The sequence below is a fragment of the Chrysochloris asiatica genome, unplaced genomic scaffold (genome assembly GCF_000296735.1).
Source record: "Chrysochloris asiatica unplaced genomic scaffold, ChrAsi1.0 scaffold00196, whole genome shotgun sequence".
Classification (NCBI taxonomy): domain Eukaryota; kingdom Metazoa; phylum Chordata; class Mammalia; order Afrosoricida; family Chrysochloridae; genus Chrysochloris; species Chrysochloris asiatica.
Window position 1 is genome coordinate 5,267,796 of NW_006408714.1, and position 20,275 is coordinate 5,288,070.

Below are 20,275 nucleotides of genomic sequence, written 5' to 3' on the forward strand. Positions count from 1 at the left end.
GGAAACCCTGTATGTACAAGGTCGCTATGAGTGGGAACCGACTCCATGACACACCATCACAAGTTCCAATGCACAGAGACCCTATATAGGATTTCCAAGGCTATAAATCTTTTCAGGAACAGAAAGCCTTGGTTTTCTCCAGCAAAGCAGCTGGTGGGCTCGAATCGCTGACCTTGTGGTTCACTATCCGGTGCTTACCATACAGATATACCATCTGATTTATTTGAAATATTACAATAATGAATATTCCTATATCTATATGATTTAAAATATTTTAACATGTTTCAACATATGAAAGGTGATCTATAAATGTGAAGGATGGCAGTAAAGGTGGAGGTGATGAATGATTCTTACACTGAATAACCCTTAATGACAATTATGAGCTGCCTGGTAGCATAGTGGCTTTAAGTCTGGCTGCTAACCACAAAATCTGAAGTTCAAAACTATCAGCTATTCCAAAAACAACAACAACAACAACAAAACTATCAGCTGTTCCACAGGAGAAAGATGGGGCTTTCTGTTCCCATAAAGTCTCAGAAATACTAAGCAAGCTTGCTTTGAGTTGGAATCGACTCCACAGCACATAACCACCAGCATCTATAAAATATAAAGTCGCTTCTTCCCAAGAAAGTGAAATGATAGTTACAAACTATCCACAATACCTTGTCACTCCCAGTATGACCTACCCCAAAATCTCTGAATCTTAAAATGTTACTGTTGTTGTTAAGTGCTATCAAGTCAGTTATGATTTAGCAACTCTGTATAGGGTTCAGAGGAGCAATTGGTAGGTTTGAACCACTGACCTTAAGGTTAGCAGTCCAGGGTTTATCATAGAGCACCATATCAGGACCTGGAATTTTAAAATATGATGCAATTAAAAATAGGATACATGCTAATTGTTGTTGTTGTTGTTGTTAAGTTCCGTTGAGTTGGATCCAACTCGTAGCAACCCTAGACAGGGTTTCTGAGGAGCGATGGTGAGCCTGAACCAACAAACTTGCAGTTCAAATGGCTTTGTAGTCTAGCGCATTAACCCACAGAGCCACACTAGGTGCCTTCAAGTCAGTTCTCACTCACAGAAACCCCATGCAAAACAGCACAAAACACTGCCTGGTCTTGCACCCTCCTCATAATTGTTATGTTTAAGCAAATGGTGACTGTCACTGTGTCGATCCACCTCATTGGGGGGTCTTCCTCTTTTTTGCGGATCCTCCACTTCACCAACCATGATGTCCTTCTTCAAGGACTGATCCTTCCTAAAAACATGTCCAAAGAACAAGACAAAGTCTCACCATCCTTAATTCTAAGAAGCATTCTGGTTATACTTTTTCCAACACAAATTTGTATGTTATTCTGGCAGTCCATGTTACTTTCAATATTCTTCTACATCATAATTCAAATGCATTCAGTCTTCTACCAACTTCTTTATTCTTTGTACAACTTTCACATGCATATGAGACAATTGAAAATACCATGGCTTGGGTCAGTTAGTCCTTAAACTGACATCTTTTAAAGTAGATTTGCCTAATGCAATGTGTTGTTTGATTTCTTGACTGCTGCTTTCATGAGCACTGATCGTGGATCCATAAAAAATGAACTCTTTTGACAACTTCAAATTTGTCTGTGTTTATCATAATGTTATTTATTGGTACAGTTGTGGATATTTTTTATTTTCTTTACATTGAGGTGCAATCTATACTGAAGGCTGTGGTCTATGATCTTCATCATTAAGCATTTTAAGTCTTCCTCACTTGTTGCAAGCAAGGGTATGTCATCTACATATTGCAGGTTGTTAATGAGTGTTCTGCCAATCTTGAAGCCACATTTTTCTTCATATAATCCAGCTTCTCAGATTATTTGCTCAGCATACAAACTGAATAAATATGGTAAAGGGATATAACCCTTGTGCATATGTTTCCTGGTTTTAAACAATTCAATATCGCCTTGGTCTGTTTGACTGCCTCTTAGCAGTGGATTTTAACCACAAGGTCTGTAGTTCATGCCATCAGTAGTTTTACTGGAAAATGATGAAGTGTCCTGTTCTAGTAAAGATTTATAGCCTTAGAATCCTGACACAGGGTCACCATCAATTGGAATCAACTTGACAACCCCAACGAGATGGATTGGCCAGGTGGCAGCATCGATAGACTCAAGAGTGGCAACAATAGGGAGGTTGGCCCAGGCTCAGGCAGTGTTTCATTCTGCTGTGAATAAGATCGCTATGAGTCAGCACCGACTCGATGGTACCTAACAACACAGCAACATAGCAAAATTATCTGAAGATAAAGAAAATAGGGAAAAACCAGAAGAATCTTACAAAGTCATTTATTCTGAGTGTGTGTCTGTTTTATTATACAAATGTCTCAGAATGACTAGCCAGAATGATTTAAAATATTATATGGAATCCATATGAGTCACTAGGAGTGTGGTAACTCTTTAGGATAAACACTGGACTGTGATCATTAAGTTGAGCTCTTTAAGCTCACCAGCTACTTTAAGGAAGAAAGATGAGCTTTCTGCTTCTGCAAAGACTTCCAGCCTCAGAAACCCTATGCAGGATCACAAAGTTGAAATTGACTCAACAGAATCCTTAACAACAACATGTAAATCATAAAAACAAGAAGCAATCATTCATTATGTCATCAGAAATTAAAAATGTATAGGGAATTTTTATAGTTAATTGCATGCGCCACTAAATTGAGAAATGTTCTGAAACAAGGAGTTCTCTTTCTGTTGTCAGCACCCAGCATTCATTGTAGCTTTGAAATAAAGCATGTTAGATTAATTAAATCATTATCCTTCAAATCAGCAGTCAAGAGCACAAGTCTTCTCTAATGTAACTTATATTTCTTTTCTTTTTTATTTCTCTTGAGATAATCATATGAATTTTCTAAAGTTAACTCAAAGAATGTGTTATGTTTTGTAGCACAGTGGCAAGACCTTTGGAGATTGCAGGTCTGAAATGAAATCCTAGGTGGGTCATTCAGAAATTCTGTAACATTGGACAATTTATTTAAATTCCCTATGCCTCAGTTTTCTTCTGTATAAAATTATGGTTGCTGGAAGAGGAGATAGGGTAGTGTCTGTGAACCACTTACTGGCCATTTATTAAGCATATGCATATTATGGTTACACACTGTATAGTAAAAATCCAATTCTGGAAAAGCTAAGAAGCTGTCTACTTTCTTCATTCTACACTGACTCTGTCAAGTCCTTGAGAGACCAATCACTTCAGGAAAACACTGAGCTCTCTTGATCAGATTCAATACTGTTTACTCTCACATTTTCTCTGACATAGGGAAAATGGCTAAATTTGGAAAGAGTTTAAAAGCAAAAAGTGAATAGAGATGCTAACAAAGTAAATACTTTAGAACAGATGTTAATAAATAGTCTGAAATAAAATGTTCCTTAGAGAGGAGTGATTATAAATAATCCAGAACTGAATGAGTACCCTGCAATTACTGTTCTACACTAGTTCTAATAAAAACATAATTTGGGAGGGGGGGGTGGTGTGTTTTTTCCTCTCAGAAATCCTCAGAGTTCACAACAATAACAACAACAGCAAAAGGATGACTTATCAAACACGAGAAGACAGGCAGAGAATCTTTTTCTGATGCAACAGGTTGACTTTAAAGTATAAAATGAAAAATCATTAAAGATTAAAACTCCACAGATGATCCTTTTGACTTTTGAGAAATAGCACTTTTTCTTTTTTTGCAATACTATGAAAAATATTGTAGAAGGAAGCAGGTAGATCAGTGTTTGCCCCTAGAGCAAAATGCTGACCAATGTTAAATAGAATAAAATATTGTTGAAAACTATAGTCATCAGAATGCTGCATCAAAATAAGACAGTACTATAATAGCTAACACAAAGACAGATTAAAAAAATAGAAAATAAAGGCTATTCAAACAAATCACACACATTTACATGCTAGCACAGTAGATAGCAAACCCTTTTTGCTGAGTAGATTCTTTCTCAGAGAAATAGGTGAAGAATAGTCACTGGTCTCCAAAGCCTATAATCATTCAATAACATAATGATAGTGACACAATTACAATAAGCAAAAATTTTGCATTTTTAAACTTTTCCCCATCCCTTTAATTTTTTTAATCTCCCAAGCTCACCAGAATGAATCCAAATAAAGCAAAATAAACAAGATTCTGAACAGAAATCAATTTGACAATTTATCATTGGTTTGTCAATGTAAATTATACAAGTCTATACAAAGACATCATTAATGCAAGGAAATGATTTATTTTAAATACCTTAGAAAAATAGTTATTTTTTCTTAAAATTATTACATTTAATGTAAGAAGATTTAATTTAATGTAAGAAGATTATGGACTAAGGCATTTTAACAACTTTCATATCTCTGTGCAACTGAAAAAAATTTTTTTCATACACAGAATCTTCTTTATTCCACAGTAAAAAACTTTAATTTCTTTTAAAGAATTATTGGGTGAACACTTTGCCTTTAGACTTATTTAAAGAAAACATTCATGCTCATCTTTTTTTTATTCTGTTTTTGCTGTGTTTTATTTTTACAGCATAGAGAAGAGATAAGTGGTAAAGCTGATGAATTTTTTTTTTTTTTTGACGTTTTTATTGTGAGGTTTACATAGGAGAACATCAACTTTACCCTTATCTTATCATATTCCATTTCATTGCAATTACAATCTCCTCATGTTCATCTTTTTAACCTAAATCACACACCTAGATATTAAGAAATCTAATAAAACAAGTTATTCTTCTTAGTAAATCAGAGACTTTAAAAAGAAAATCTTCTCCAGTCATTGATTTATATGTCAGCCTGGTTTGAAGAGCAGGGATAGGAGGTGAGAAATAGATCCTTAAGGTTGGAACACGTTCCATGGAGCATGGTAAAATCTGTCATCTGTTACTATAGCAGCACACAATTCTATAACCACTTGAAATGTCACTTTAATCTCAGTCATGTGTAAAAGTCTTTATAATATATGTATGTGTTAATTTTTATGCTAATAAGTAATTTTTGATAAATTTGTCTAAATTACATCTTAATACATAAAATTGTTAATTGATCATTTTTCAGATTATAGGCCCTATTATAGTCCTAAAGTCTGCTAAATAGATAAGCAAAAAAGAAAATGAGTATGACTTGCTATTCAAATGCTATTTAATTTTCTTTTAATTTCTGAATCTGGATTTCTTATTAATAGGAGAAAGATGAGGTTCTGTGCTACAGTAAATATTCACAGCCTCAGAAACTCTATACAGGGTTACTGAGTTGTAACTGAAGCTATGGCACTTAACAACAACAACATATTAGACATAAATGTGTTACCTCATACTCATATTATAATTTCCCTTTATTCAAGAATATTATTTTGGTTTGCATCTACTACGTGTATAATTTGTGACAGCTATACTCAAATTTCATAGATTAAACTATTACTATTTTATTATTAGAATAGAATTTTATTGGAATTCTGGTATATTAATATTTGTGCCTATCTCTATTTCTTTCAGATAACCTTTTAGAAGTGGATCAAAGCATATGCCCACTTTGGAAGTCTTTGAAACATCATATCGAATTGTCTTTCAAAGAAGGCATTTTAGTTTCTACTTTTCTTCAGTAATATATTGAAATTTCTGTTTTCCCACATCCTCACCAACATTAATTATACAAGTTTCTCAATCTTTGCTTATTTCCCATATGACAAAAATGTATGCAGTCATTTTTATATGAATTAAATTGTTCCTAAGGTATCCAACTTTGGAATATCTTTCTTTGCATTCTATAATCTACAGTCCTTTTATGAATTGGCTGCTCATGATCTTTGTCCATTTTTCTACTGGTTCATTTTATTTTCATTTTCATTTCTATTCAGAATATAGTAGATGTATAGTATAGCAACTGACATCTCATAGAGGAATATTTTCTCTCAAGAATTCCATAGAGGATAAGTTGCAGCATTAGATTCTATATGTGATTGTATCATGTGTCATAGGAAGTTATCTGCCAATAATCAAAAAGACAGGAAACATGAGAGAAATATAAGAAGTAAATTACTGTCTATACTTCCTATTTCATCCCAACACACCTTCCCTAACCCACTGTGATTTCTTGTCATTAACTGCTGTGGAAAGAACAGATTGAGACAGTTGTGAATCAAGATCTGGTCACAAATCTTTGTTCAAAAAAGCTCTGCAACAGAGGATAGCATATCACTTGCCACAAAGATAAGGGTTCTTTCTACAGGCAAAGACCTTTTGAATAGCTAAAAACAGAAGCCTCTTGATACACATGCAGTACAGTGATCTACTTTATCATTCATTCAAACAGATGTTCCCCCTCCATCGGGCATCTTTTCATTTTACTTGCTGTTCAAAACACTAGAATACAAAGGATTCTCTTCATCTTGGGTGATACTGAAATGAAATCTTGAGGTAGAAAAAAAGAAAGAAAGAAAACAACCCTTGCCCTAAATTCCCTTTCAAAAATGAAGTGTGAAAAGACATCAAGCAGAGTACACAGTGCTATTGTTGCAAGAAAGTCGATTCTGCAAGTATGGAGTCCAAGGCCATCCACAGGAGCTCGGTTGCTTCCTCACCCACAGTGAATTTAAAAAAAGAAAGGAAGAAAGAAAATCAAGGAGAAAGGTTTCCACTTGGGGAAATTTCTCATTGTCCCTCCTTTTGATTATCATGAACCTCTATGGGCACAGATGTTCCCTTTCTCTGAGTAATCCTAAAGTCAATGCCATAATATTGGCCCCCTTCTTCTGTCTCCCCAGGGTACGATGCATATCACTTCACGTCCAAGTCTAAACAGCAGAAATGTCCAATTTGTCTTTTCATTGAGCAGCAAAACCAAACACCTATTTGATTTAGTTTGATGGTAGGAGGATTAAAATTATTTCAAAATTTGTATATTCTTGAAAACTCTGCCTTGTTAAGCCTTTTTGGACATACAAATACATTTTAATTGCAAACTATAAACTGAGTTACAATTTAGAGAATAATCATAATAAAAAGTGTGGGTGTTTGTTTTACAAAATAACCAATAGTTATCATAAATATACATAACAGGCTTCCTTTTCATAATGCCAGATTTTTGTTTTGTTTTCCCAAAACAGGGTGAAGAATAAGCCACCTCAAAATGTTTCACAGCAGAATTTTATGTGCTATGGAGTCTGTATTTATATATGAAGGTCATTACATAAGTTGCTTTAGGCTATAATGTTTCCAGATAAGAAGCATTATTTATTAGCTAAATGTGTTTTTCAAAAGGTAAATAACTTACATTCAATGACACTAAAACTTGAAATATAGTAAACTTTACTCCAGAGAAACATTGGTATCAGATTGATTCTTCTTAGAGTTCACCTTAAAATTTTATTAATTCAAGCAACAAAAGAATTCATGGACAGTGAGAAATTTGAGAGAAAGAGCATGTTTATATTTATAGCTTCTAATATTGGACTTGGGAGCTCTGGTAGCGTAGTAGTTACAAATCGGGCTGAGAACCTTAAGGTCATCGGTTCGAAACTACCAGTCGCTCCGCGGGAGAAAGATGAGGCTTTCTACTCCCGTAAAGATTTACACCCTTGGAAACCCTGTACAGGGTCGCTATGGGTCGGAACTGACTCGACGGCACTTAACAACAACAATATTGGACTTTGAGTCCTGGTGTGGCGCTGTGAGTTAATGCGCCAGACTGCAAAGGCGTTTGAACTCCAAGGTCAGCAGTTCAAGCTCACCAGCTGCTCCTAGAAAACCCGATACAGGGTCATTATGGGTCGGAACCTACTCGATGGCATTGAACATCAACAACAACAATACTGGACTTAAGAAGCTCTGGTAGCATAGTGGTTGTGAATCAGGCTGATAACCTCAAGGTCAGCTGTTCCTGTGAGAGAAAGATGAGGCTTTCTGCTCTGGGAAAGATTTACAGCCTGGGAAACCCTATACAGGGTTGCTATATGAGTTGGAACTGATTCCATAGCACATAACCACTAACATCAGCATTGGACTTGAACTAGAGTGTTCACTTAAAAAAGGAAAGAAAAATACTTTTTAAGGGTATCTGGAAACTGGAAAAACTAGCCAATTAACAATAAATCAGATCCCTTATGTGGCAATTCTTTGACAAATGCAGGCGCTCCAGAATTACGTCATGATTTTCATGGTCCATATGCGATTGTCATTCTTGTGAGTAAGATTTTATTATTGGTTACCTATACCAATTGATAAGGAGTTCTGGTAGCGTACTGGTTACGAATCGGCCTGTGAACCTTAAGGGCAGCAGTTCGAAATCACCAGCTGTTCCGCGGGAGAAAGATGAGGCTTTCTGCTCCTGTAAAGATTAACAGCCTCGGAAACACACTACAGGGTTGCTATGAGTCGGAACTGACTCCACGGCACATAACCACCACCACCATACCAATTGATAGTTACTAAGTCTTTCACATTTTTACCTCCAATAATTTTTCCACACTTTCTTCCTATAATCCTCCATGCAAACAGTTTCCTACAAAAGTGAAAATTTAAAACTATCTCAAGCAAAAAAAAAAAACAAAACAAAAAAACAAAAAAAAAGGCATAATATGCATATGTTGTCTTTGATTAAATTTGTTTCACTTGTACTGAGGCAATGGTAAAAATAATCAAAGCTCCTTTGCACGTATACAATGAGCACTTAAGTAATACACTATAGCATAAAGCTTACTACTCTATAATCTGGTTCATTGTTCCATTCGGATAAAATGCTCTAAATTCACATTATTCACTTCTTTGAAAGAATTCTCAGGAATTGGTCAGCAGTCTTTCTTATCATGACAACTACACTTAAAACAAATACAAAGTTTCTTCAGCATCTAAATGAGTAAGATTTCAGTTGTCACTGTGATTATCTTGTGTTCAGCAGGGGAATATTAAGGGGCTTCAAAAAGTTCATGGAAAAATGAAATAGAAATATAATGGCATTTTTATCTTTTTGAAGCCCCCTTGTTTTGCTTTGTAGAGACTATGGGCAAAGGCTATTCTGAATGTTTGGAAGGGAATTTGCATAGTCTCCCTGAAGTATGGTCAGCTTACTTAGATGCTAATATCTGGTATGATATGATTTTGCAAATTGAGTTTTTAAAGCCTCAGACTGAAACACCAGAGCTTTGTTTTCCCTAGATTTTCCCTTTCTTCACTGGGCTCCATTTCATTAGAATGGGATTTTAATTAAAATACTCTCTATGTAAGCATTGCAGGGGGAGGGGAACCTATGAATGAGGGAGGTGGGTCCTATAGAGAAGGTTTGAACATTCAATTCCAGGATATCAAGTAATGTCAAAACATTGAACAGCCCAATGCAAGCTTCTTCCCAAAGAAGCTTACTCTGCACTCTGAAAGTAGATTTTCAAAATTCAACATATATATAAATTTAATTTGAATTTCATATTAAATATATAAATTAAATTGAATACATATATAATTTGGGGGGAAGGCTTAGGCATTAGCTATCCCATGTCCAATGTTCTCAAGGTCATACTTGACTAATTTTAACACAGTAAAAATAACTAAACTGTTTCAACAAGATAATACTAATGGAAGCGGAGTTCCCATGCTTTTGCAAAGATGAAAACACAGTACTGCTTTCTATGGTTGGAGCATATGCCGCCACCCTCCTTTCCAGGTCAGAGTCTAGTGGTAAAATGTTACCTTGTGTTTTCCAAATATCCCCCCACATTGTATTAATGACCCTCGTTGTTAACTTAGGAGAATAAAACCAAAAAACTGTCTGACTTCTATGCCTAGTCTTTTATCCATAATGTGAGCAATAATCAGAGGTCATTTTTATTCCTTCAAAGAAGTCATTTAGAGCAAGCCTGTAAGTTTACAACAACTTTAGATTCTTTAGGTCAACCATCTGTAAAGTAGTATAATACAAAAACATTTATTCTGAAAGTTATACTGACAAAACCAAATAATTCTAATGCTTTATCAGCTAAAATTGTGAAGAAAATACATACCTAAACCTTCCGATTCAAATAGACACGTTTCATCCACACCTAAATCTCTGCACCAGGATAAGAAATTTGCTGTGTTGTCTCGTGCAAAAAAGGAGCCAGAAGGTGCACTAGCTTTGCATGGAATCTTCTTCAAGGGCAGACTCTGAAAAACAAAGAAATCTTACTCTGGTGAAATGTCTGGCTAAGTCTTCAAAGCAACACATATTAAATATATATTTATGTTTTCAACAAAGTGCTTTATCAATAAACATATTTGTGAAGACTCAAAAAAAGGAAATTAAATGCCAATGAGCAATTTTTGATAAAGGAAATAAGTGTACATTGCTACAATTTGATGAATATGACCTATACTTGTGGAGGTAGTAGCTCAAAATACCAATTGAGAGGGAAGCAGTCTTCACATTAAATATCAATCCTATCCCCTCTGTACACAGGATTGGTAGGGGAGGGCAAATTAGACATTGGCTACCTAAAATGGGAGGGGTTATAAAGGCACAAAGTGACTGGCTTACAAGATTTCAAGAGGGAGTTTAGTTTCAGAGTGTGTAGGGGAAGGTAGAATCTCCATTGAATAGTTTTTGTCTTGTCTAGATGGGTTTGGTGAAAAGAGATGGGGATAAGATTCTTATGATTCAATAGTGAGTAACTGTTATCATGACTAATTGCAACTGTTACAACAGTAAAGGTAGACGTTTTGTAACAAAAAGAGGGGAGTAGTTAATCTTACAGTCCAGGAAGAGAGGACCCTAGGACCATTAAGGGAGAAGAGCATGAATGGAATGTAGACACTATCAAGAGAAGCAGCAACACCAGAGATGGAGGCATACATGGAGACATGGAGAGAGAGAGGAGCTGAGGACTCTAGATTCATGGAAGAGAAAGGCTGTGTGCTGGTGGCCAGGTGCTGGTGGCCAGGAGGCAGGCTTGCAGAATGTGCCCTTTGGTTGTTTAAATGATTAATATTCCTGACTGTTTTATGTACATCCCTATACACACACAAACACACACACACAAACAAACAAAAACCAAGGGAATAGAAGCAAATACTGTTGAATGATGATGCGCAGAGGAAACTAATCATTGCAATGAAATGATGAGTGTAAAACTGATGTGCCCTATGTGAACTATCACTCAATGCACATAAAAACTTTAAAAAATAAAAAATCTATGCATGCAAACAACCTGGCATTTTGAGGGACACAAGTGGGATCTGGTCAAAGTCTTATTTTTTATCTCATGACTTATTTTAATTTTCTTCAGCTTCAGTTTGAATTTGCATATGAGCAATTCATAGTTTGTTCCACAGATGGCCCCTGGCCTTATTTTGATATTGATGATATTGAGCTTTTCCACTGTCTCTTCTCATAGATGTAGTCAAGTTTGTTCCTGTGTATTCCATCTGATAAGGTCCACGTGTTGTTTAAAATAGCCATTTTCAAAATTTGTTGATCTTTAAAAATTCTATCAAATGATCTCCGCAATATTTCTATCACCAAGTCCATATTTTCCAGCTACTTATCCTTCCTCTTTGTTTCCAACCTTTGCATTCCAATAACCAATAACTATCAATATACCTTGATTATATGTTTGATCAATTTCAGAACAAAGAAATTGGTAGAATTCTTCAATTTCATCATCACTGGCTTTAGTTGTTGATGTGTAAATGTGCATAATAGTGGTATTAATTGGTTGTCTTGTTTGCGTATGGATATTATCCTATCAGTGTTGTACTTCACGATAGATCTTGAAATGTTCTTTTTGATGATGATTACAATGCCATTGTCCTTCAATTTGTCATTCCCTGCATAGCAAACCATATGACAGTCTAATTCAAAGTGGCCAATACTAGTCCATTTCAGCTAGGCTATCGATTTTGATGTGTTCATCCCATTTTTGACAACTTCCAATTTTCCTAGATTTATATATTCTTCACACATTCCATGTTATAATTATTAATGGATACTTTCTATTGTTTTTCATTTAGAGTTGTACTCCATCAGCAAATGAAGGTCCCGAAAGCTTTCCTCCATTTGTGTCATCATGATCATCTTTACCTTGAGGAGCAGCTCCTCCCCAGTCATATTTTAAGTGCCTTCCAACCCAAGCAGCTCACCTTCTGGCACTGTATCTGACAGTGTTCCACTGTTACTCATAAGGTTTCAGTGACTAACATTCAAAAGCAGTCTGCTTTAGTCTTGAAGCTCAGCTGAAATCTGTCCATCATGGAAGACCCTGCTGATATTTCAAATACTGGTGGTATAGCTTCCAGCATCACAGCAATATTCAAGTCACCATTGTATGACAAAACGACAGACAAGTGATCATTGGATTGGACACTACTATCTGTATGGTGTCTTTTTAAGAAAGAAGAGGAGACATGGAAAGTGACACACAGGGAAGAAAACCATGCGAGGATGAAGGCAGAGATTGGCCACAAGACAAGGAACATCAAGGGCTCTCAAGGAAATAGTCTGTGCAGTGCTGTAGGATAAGCACTAGGTTGCTAATTACAAAGTTTGGTTCAAACCCACTAGTCACTGCTTGGAAAACCTATTTAGGGTTGCTATGTAGTTGGAACTGAATCGACAGCACTTAAGAATAATAACAGAGCGTTTGGAAAGAGCATGGCCCTACCTATACCCTAAATTTGAACTTCTAGCTTCTAGAACAATAAGAGAACACATGTCTGTTGTTTTAAGCCACACAGTTTGTGGTAAATTGTTATGACAGCCCTAGGAGACTAGTACACAAGACTTTCCATAAGGTCATAGAATCACTTCACTGTAATGTAAAATCGGTGGAAGGAAGCCAAATACTTGGATGGGAGAGTAAGAAGACTTGTGAAATCATTTTAAACCAATGAATGAGTTGACATGCAGTAACTATAATCCACACAATATGAAACATTGGACATTAGTTTAAAATGATTGTTTTAAGCAAATACTTTCTAAAATAAGTTTCAAACTTTTAAATAATGAAAAGTGTAAGTCACTGAAAATCTTACCAGTTATTTTTGAATTATGTAAAATAAGACATAAATTATGCTCTATGCAACCATCAATCCCTTTCCTTAAAAATAATCACTGATACCAATTTTCTAGATGTCTTTCTTGAATTTTCCCCAAATTTATGCTATGTAAATATATAAGTTTAAAATGCATGACACAACATAGTATATAATGTTACTGTTGTGTGCCTTCATGTCCCACTCACTGCAACCATGATAGGGTTTCTAAGGCTGTAAATCTTTACAGGAGCAGAAACCTGCTAGTGGGTTTCAACTGCTGACTTAGTAGTTAGCAATCTAGTGCTTAACCTACAGAGCCACAGCACCCCCTATGATCTAATGTTGTTAAGTGCCTCGGAGTCAATTCTGACTCACAGCGACCCTGTATAGGGTTTCCAAGTAAAAGCTTGTGGTTTTGAACCACTGACCTTGTGGTTTGCAGTCCAGTGCTTATCCAACAACATCTCACCAGGACTCCTATTATACAATAATTATATGCAATTTAACTATTTCCAGGGCCATCAGTATTTGGTGTATGTGTGTGAATGCATATCATAAAATGAAATTATGATTTACATTTCACACAGATCGATAAGGAAGGGCAGGGAAAAGGACAAAAAGTACATAATCTGTGTGACAAAAGGAAATACAATATCAATAAGGCACAGGAGAACTGAGAAATTGATTTAACATTAAATCTAGCAATGGGGACATATTAAAAGATTACCCACAAACTGGTGGTGGCTGTATGCCACTGAGTTGGTTCCAACACATACTCTGTCTCTATAGGGCTTCCAAGGCTGTAGATCTCTACAGGAACTGAAAGCCTCATCTTTCTCCAGACGAGTGAATGGTAGATTTAAACAGCTGACCGTGTGGTGAGCAGCTCAGCTCGTAATCTACTAAGCTACCACCTTATCACCCTCAAAAATCATTCAGACCAGTCTTTAAGAACTTACAAACCTTGAGAATGTAAATGAAAATTATATTACCCCCCCTAAAATCTTACAATCTTTATAAGTCATCTATATATTAAATATTACAGGGTAATTATACATATACTTGAAATTCAGTGCACAAAGAGGAACCGAGTCCTAATGCATGAATCTAGAAAACATTATGCTAAGCAAACAACATTGATGATTCTAGAAAATGTTAGGCTAAACAAACTGTTATTTGCAAAAAGCCAAATACGGTATGATCTCACTTACATGAAATAAGAAAATACATAGAAAACAAACCTTGTGAGTGGTTAACAAAGGTAGGAGGAAGGGGAAAGTGGGAGATTTTTCTTACGGTACATTGAATATAAGTTCCTGGTGGCAGAATAATTTGGAAAAAATTAGTAAGAATGGTTTACAACTTGAAAAATGAAATCAATGTCACTTAATTACACCTGTAGGAATTGTTGAATTATTGTATGTTTTGTTATATATATATTCACCAACATTAAAAAAAAATCAATGCAAATGATATTGAAAGCAATATTTTAGGATAAATAAAGCCAAAAACTGGCTATTAAACTTTACAGATTTGCCTGTGCACAGGAGTTCAGCAGAAATCCTAGTCTGCCTAATAACTTGACTCTGAGGGTGATTTATAAGGCATTTGATTCTGTTCTAAAACTGTTAGATTCAATGCTTACGCATAATTCAAAGACTGGGAAACTATAAGCAGTGTGAATGGAAACTTCTAATCTTCATCCAGATGAAACATTTTATTTGGTAGAATTTAAAAGGTATCAGTCCAAATTACTTATGGACTTTCACACTTGAACTACAGAGCAAAGAATTCAGTCACACCAGTACTGAATACCTTTAGAATTATAGACCCTAAAACATGTGTTTATGTTTTGTTTTTAATATTTTACAGAAATCCTTGAGTTCTAAAGATATTAGCAATTAGATCTCTTCTAGTTCTGTGATTTTTTTTCAACTTTATAAATGTTTCTCAATTCTCATAAAAATTATACAATACAGCCAGCTCCAGAATCCCGTTTAATAAAAACTGAAATAAGTAAGTTAAAATAAGGACCAACTGGTATGCTGAGGAAAATCAACTCTCACTTTATTGAGAAACTCTTGAAGAAGTTTAGAATCCATTACTGCCTTGAATAATTATGAATGTTTATTTGGTACAGTAAGTTACGTGTTGGACTGCTAGCTAAAAAGTTGACAGATCAAGTCTACCAGCAGCACTGAAGAAGAAATACGAGGTTGTCTGCTGCTACGAAGATGTATAGCCTCAAGAACTCTATGGGGCAGTTCTACTCTGTCCTATAGGGTGACTAGGAATCGAACTAACTTGGTGGCAGTGAGTTTTTTTGGGTGTTTTCAGTATGGACAAGGAACCTTCAAAAATTTTGTGCAAAAATTCCATTATCTTTTAATTCTATTTTTCCATGAACTTTTTGAAGTCCTCTTTTGTTATAGAAACATTTGATCACTAAGACAATTTTATATGTGAATATATATGGATGACTATATTTATATATGTGGCACTGTGGGTTAATACCTTAGACTGAAAGGTTGGTTTGAATTGCAAGGTCGACAGTTCAAGCTCACCAGTCCCTCCTCAGAAACCCTATACAAGGTCACTATGAGTTGGAACCGACTCGATAGCACTTAACAACAACAACATAGTTATATTTGTGTGTGTGTGTGTGTGTGTGTATACAGATATATAAGTATATTTGCCCATATATATTTACATGAACAAAATTGTCTTACTTATCTAATGCCTCTATAACAGAAATACAAACCATTGCTTTAACAAATAGAACTGTATTTTCTCACAGTTCAGCAAGCTAAAAGTCTGAATTTAGAGCTCTGGTTCTAAGAGAACGCTTTCTCTCTGTCAGCTTTGAAAGAAGGTCCTTGTCTCCTTTTAGCATCCGTGGACCTCGTATTTCTTGCAGATTTACAGGTGTCTTGGCATCAATAGTCCCCTGGGTCTAGAAGGTCCTTAGTGCAGGGACCCAGGGTTCAATGAATGCTTTCCACTCCTGGTTCTTCCTCCATGGTGCTAGTCAGGTCCCTCCTTCTATGCTAGCTTCTCTACTTTCATCTCTTGCAAGATAAAAGGTGATGCTGGCCACACTTCAGGGAAAGTCCCCTTACATAGGACCAGAGCTGTGATCTGAGTAAGGGGGTTGCATCCCACCCTGATCCCCTTACAACTGCTTGGCTCATGACATCATGAGGATAATTGCATCATTACATAACTGCATCACCACTGAGAATCATGGCCTAGCCAGGATGATATATATTTGGGGGGACACAATTCAATCCATGGGGGACATTGTGTTAACCTCTGCCCCCACTAACTTCATGTCTTTGCCACATGAAAAACACTTTCACCCCATCACATCATCCCAAAGGTCTTAAATCAATTCCAAGTCCAAATTTCCTTTTCATCTATGGATCTAGAATACAAGTGATCTGCTTTCAAAATACAATGATAGAACAGAAGACACAAGATAGACATTTCCATTACAAATGGGAAAAAATTAAAGAAGGCATAACAGATGCCAAGCATGTGAAAAACAAGCAGGACAAGATATAATAGCTTTGAAGACTTGAAAACAATCCTCTGTTCTCTGAGACCATCTAGGCAATGACCCTAACCTCCCGACTCTGGGTGTTGGCCATTATCTCTAGATTCTAGGTAGAAGCTCCTTGTTACTGGGCTTCAGCTCCACCTTCCAGGCCCAAATAGGATTCCAATGAAGCTCTCTTGGCTTTGGGAGGACCATTCTCCTTTCCAGTTGATCCCATCTCCTCAGTCCCAGTAAGCCCCATTCTTCTACTCCTTGGGCATGGCAGCCGTACTTCTCAGCTCTGGGGAGCACCTCTGGCTGCCATCCCCTGGGTGTTTATGAACAGCAGCCTTATAACTGAGTTGTTGAATATTTCAGTGTTTTAAATCTGAGAGACTATGGTACCACTCTATGAGACCCAGCAGGCTATACTTCCATCCTTTGAGACCCTAGAGTGTTAGGGACAGGTTAGGACCCCTGGGCCTTGGGCCTCTCTTACTCTGGCTTCGTATCCATTCCTTTGGCCTGAGTCCTCTCCTACTAAACAGGGATCAAGAACGTGGGGAGGACATCTCTAGTCCAACAAGAATTGTAACGCTGAGAAGAATAGCCCAGAGACAGAGATAAGGGTATCAGTACCTAAAACCCCTGCTCACAGGCAGGCAACCCATGAAGATAGCATGAAGAGCTGACAACTGTAGAAGGCACTCCTTTTCCAAGAAGCCTGTACCACTTTACTAATAATTGAATATTCAACATACCACTCCTTCTAATAAATATGTATTAGCCCAGTCTTAAAAGAAAAGACCCCATATCTTTATAAACCATGCACCCCACCCCAAAGAGTCTTCTACACTTGCAGAGACATACCCGCTTCTGTCTCTGAAATATGCTTTTGCTTTGCAATAAAGAGCTTCCTGTAAGTGAATGCTCGTTGTTTGTGTGTGAATGAGAAGTGATGACTCGGTAGGACTAATTCTTTAGACCCCCAAGAACAAGAGGGACCAGGACAAAACCTGACAAGAGGTCATGGTCTTACTCCATGAAACTAAGGGAGCTCTGTTTGCTGTGCTCCTTGTCTCTTCAACTTCTAGTTCCTGGTTCCTTAACCTCTCAGTGCTTTGGGATTCTTGGGCTTGCCTGGTCTGATTGGCTTGGACAAGTATTAGGAAGTTTTTTAGTTCTACCTATAAATATCCAGAAACACCCTGTTACCAGTAAGTCTCAGCTCATAGGCACTTAGCTCTCTTGTTCCATGGATCAGCAAGTCTATCTCCATCAGAAGCACAGGGAGGCACCCCTATGGTGCCCGGAAGCCTCCTTCCCAAAGACACTCGGCTCTCTTTCTCTGTGGTTTGCTGCCACACCATCTCAGGACACTCTCTTGGCTCTGCTATCACCATTCTCTGCCACCACTTCTCTAAGTCTCTGCTGTCCCTGATCTTACAGCTTTTCTTTACGCCTTTCTTAGTCCTTACCAAAACTCTCTTTCATGTTCAAAATTCCACGAAGAGTCTCTTCAAGGCAATCTAATCTTTTATTATTTGTCACCTTAAAATTCTTGCAGACTCTATCCATTACCCAATTCTAAAACCATTTCCACATTTTAGGTGTCGGTTATAGCATTACCCCATTTTTTTTTTAAATAACTTTTTATTGTGAATTGAGGGAAGGTTTACAGAGTAGATAATTTGACATTCAACAAATCATATACTTCACACCATTTCAGTGATGGCAATCCCTTTAATGCAACATCACTAATCTCACTGTGATTCTTGTTTTTATTCCACCTTCTTTCCCAACCCACCTGAATTTTGTCCTTAGACAGTCCATGGTGTGCATACCTCAGGTGTCTGTGCTCCCGATAGGCACTGAACTGCTAACCACAAGGTCAGAAGTTCAAACCCACCAGCTGTTTCTTGGAAACATTGTACAGGGTCACTTTGAGTCAGAGCCAACATTACAGCACTTAAAAACAATATGCCTATCTACTAACATGGCTGAAAATTGACCCGTCAGGATAAATTCATTTCTAGTCCTGAAGGGTGACCAAGGCCATTGTCTCGGGTTCCCCCACTTTCTTTCTGACCAGTAATGCTGATCTCTTTTTATAGTTTTGATTTTTGTTCCACAGTTTGTACCACTCTATCCAGCACCATTTAATGTTAACCCTTTCAGAACAGTTGGTAGTGACAGCTGGGCACCATCTAGTTCTTCTGGTCTCCATGTCGTAGTTACTAGTGTTCATATATTCCATTGGTCTATTGGAGTTGTTTTGTTGTTGTTAAGTGCCTTCACGTTGGTTCTGACTCATAGTGACCCTGTACAGGGTTTCTGAGGCTTTTAAATCTTTGCAGATGCAAATAGCCTCATCTTTCTCCTACAGAGCATTTGGCAAACTTAACCCTCAGACATTGTGGTTTACAGTTCAGTGCTGATCATATTGAGCCACCACGCTTTCCTCTATTGGAGTAACTGATTCCAAATGTCTTCAGTTTTGTTTTGTTTTTTTTTTCTGTTTACTTTCCTATACACAGGGAGAGCCTACCTTCAACTCCACTCTGCAAGAAAGCCTCCTACCTAAAGTCACTCAGCTTTACTTGCTAGATGGGATGGGAAGCCCACAACTCTGTCTCATCCTCTGACTCTTGGTTCTGCTGCTGCTGCCTCTGGATAGTTGCACCTTACATGGCCCCTCATAAAGTTTTAAAATCACAGCTTTAACTCACAAAAGCAGAACATAGAACACTATGTTTGTGGATTATGTTATGACAATTGACCATGATGTCCCCCAGACTATGGTCCTGAGCCCTGAGGCCCAACACCTCATTCCCTCAAGCTGTTTGGTAATGTTTAAGAAGTTTTCATATTTTTGCCCCCTATATGTGTGGCGCTGTGGGTTAATGTGCTGGACTGCAAAGTCAGTTTCAACCAAAAGGTTGCTGGTTCAAACTCACCAGCTGTTCCTCAGAAGACCTATACAGAGTCGCTATGAGTCGGTCACGACTTGACAGCATTCAACAACAACATGGTCAGCCACATTCTTGGATATGTTTGAAGCACAGGTTAATAGCCATTGAACAAAATAATGACACCAACCATACATTCCACAGCATTCTCTATTTCTCATCTAGATTCGATCATTCCTTGTAATGACTACACAGAACACCTTACTCATCATTGGGGTTTGTTATGGTTTGTTATGCTAACAGGTTACAGTGCAGGGTCACAAAGGTTCAGGGCACAGTTGTTGCAGTCAGGACAGCCTATCCTCAGCTATGTCCACAGGCAGGTCTCTCTCTGCCCAGCCAATGTCACCAAGCTCTTTGAGGACTGTTGGTAAATATCTACAGGACATACCAGTCAACCATAAACCTCAGCCTGAAGGTACTTGGCTTTAACTCCAAGGGTCAGTAAGCCTACCTCCTCCAATTAAGTACCTTCAACCCCACTCTGCAAGAAAGCCTCCTGCCTAAAGTCCCTCAACTGTACTTGACAGATGGGATGGGAAGCCCACCACACTCTCATACTCTGACTCTTGGTTCTGCTGCTGCTGTTTCTCTGGATCTCGAAGATTCAATGCACTGGGATCTCAGGGACCAAAGGACACATTTCGCTCCTGGCTCTTCTTCAATGGTAGTGAGATTCCCCCATTCCCGGTTCTGAGATGCTTATTTTATACACATTACAATTCCAGGTCTTTACCAACACAGGTAACCCTGT

At 37.3% G+C, this 20,275-nt stretch overlaps 1 protein-coding gene across 1 annotated transcript in view; it reads right to left on the reverse strand.

Moving 5' to 3' along the window:
* Positions 1 to 20,275, reverse strand: part of GAS2 (growth arrest-specific 2) — a 196,544-nt gene that overhangs the window by 116,104 nt on the left and 60,165 nt on the right. The window contains exon 4 of the mRNA XM_006872394.1: positions 10,008 to 10,149. Within this exon, the coding sequence (XP_006872456.1) occupies positions 10,008 to 10,149 (142 nt within the window). The remainder of the gene's footprint in view (positions 1 to 10,007; positions 10,150 to 20,275) is intronic.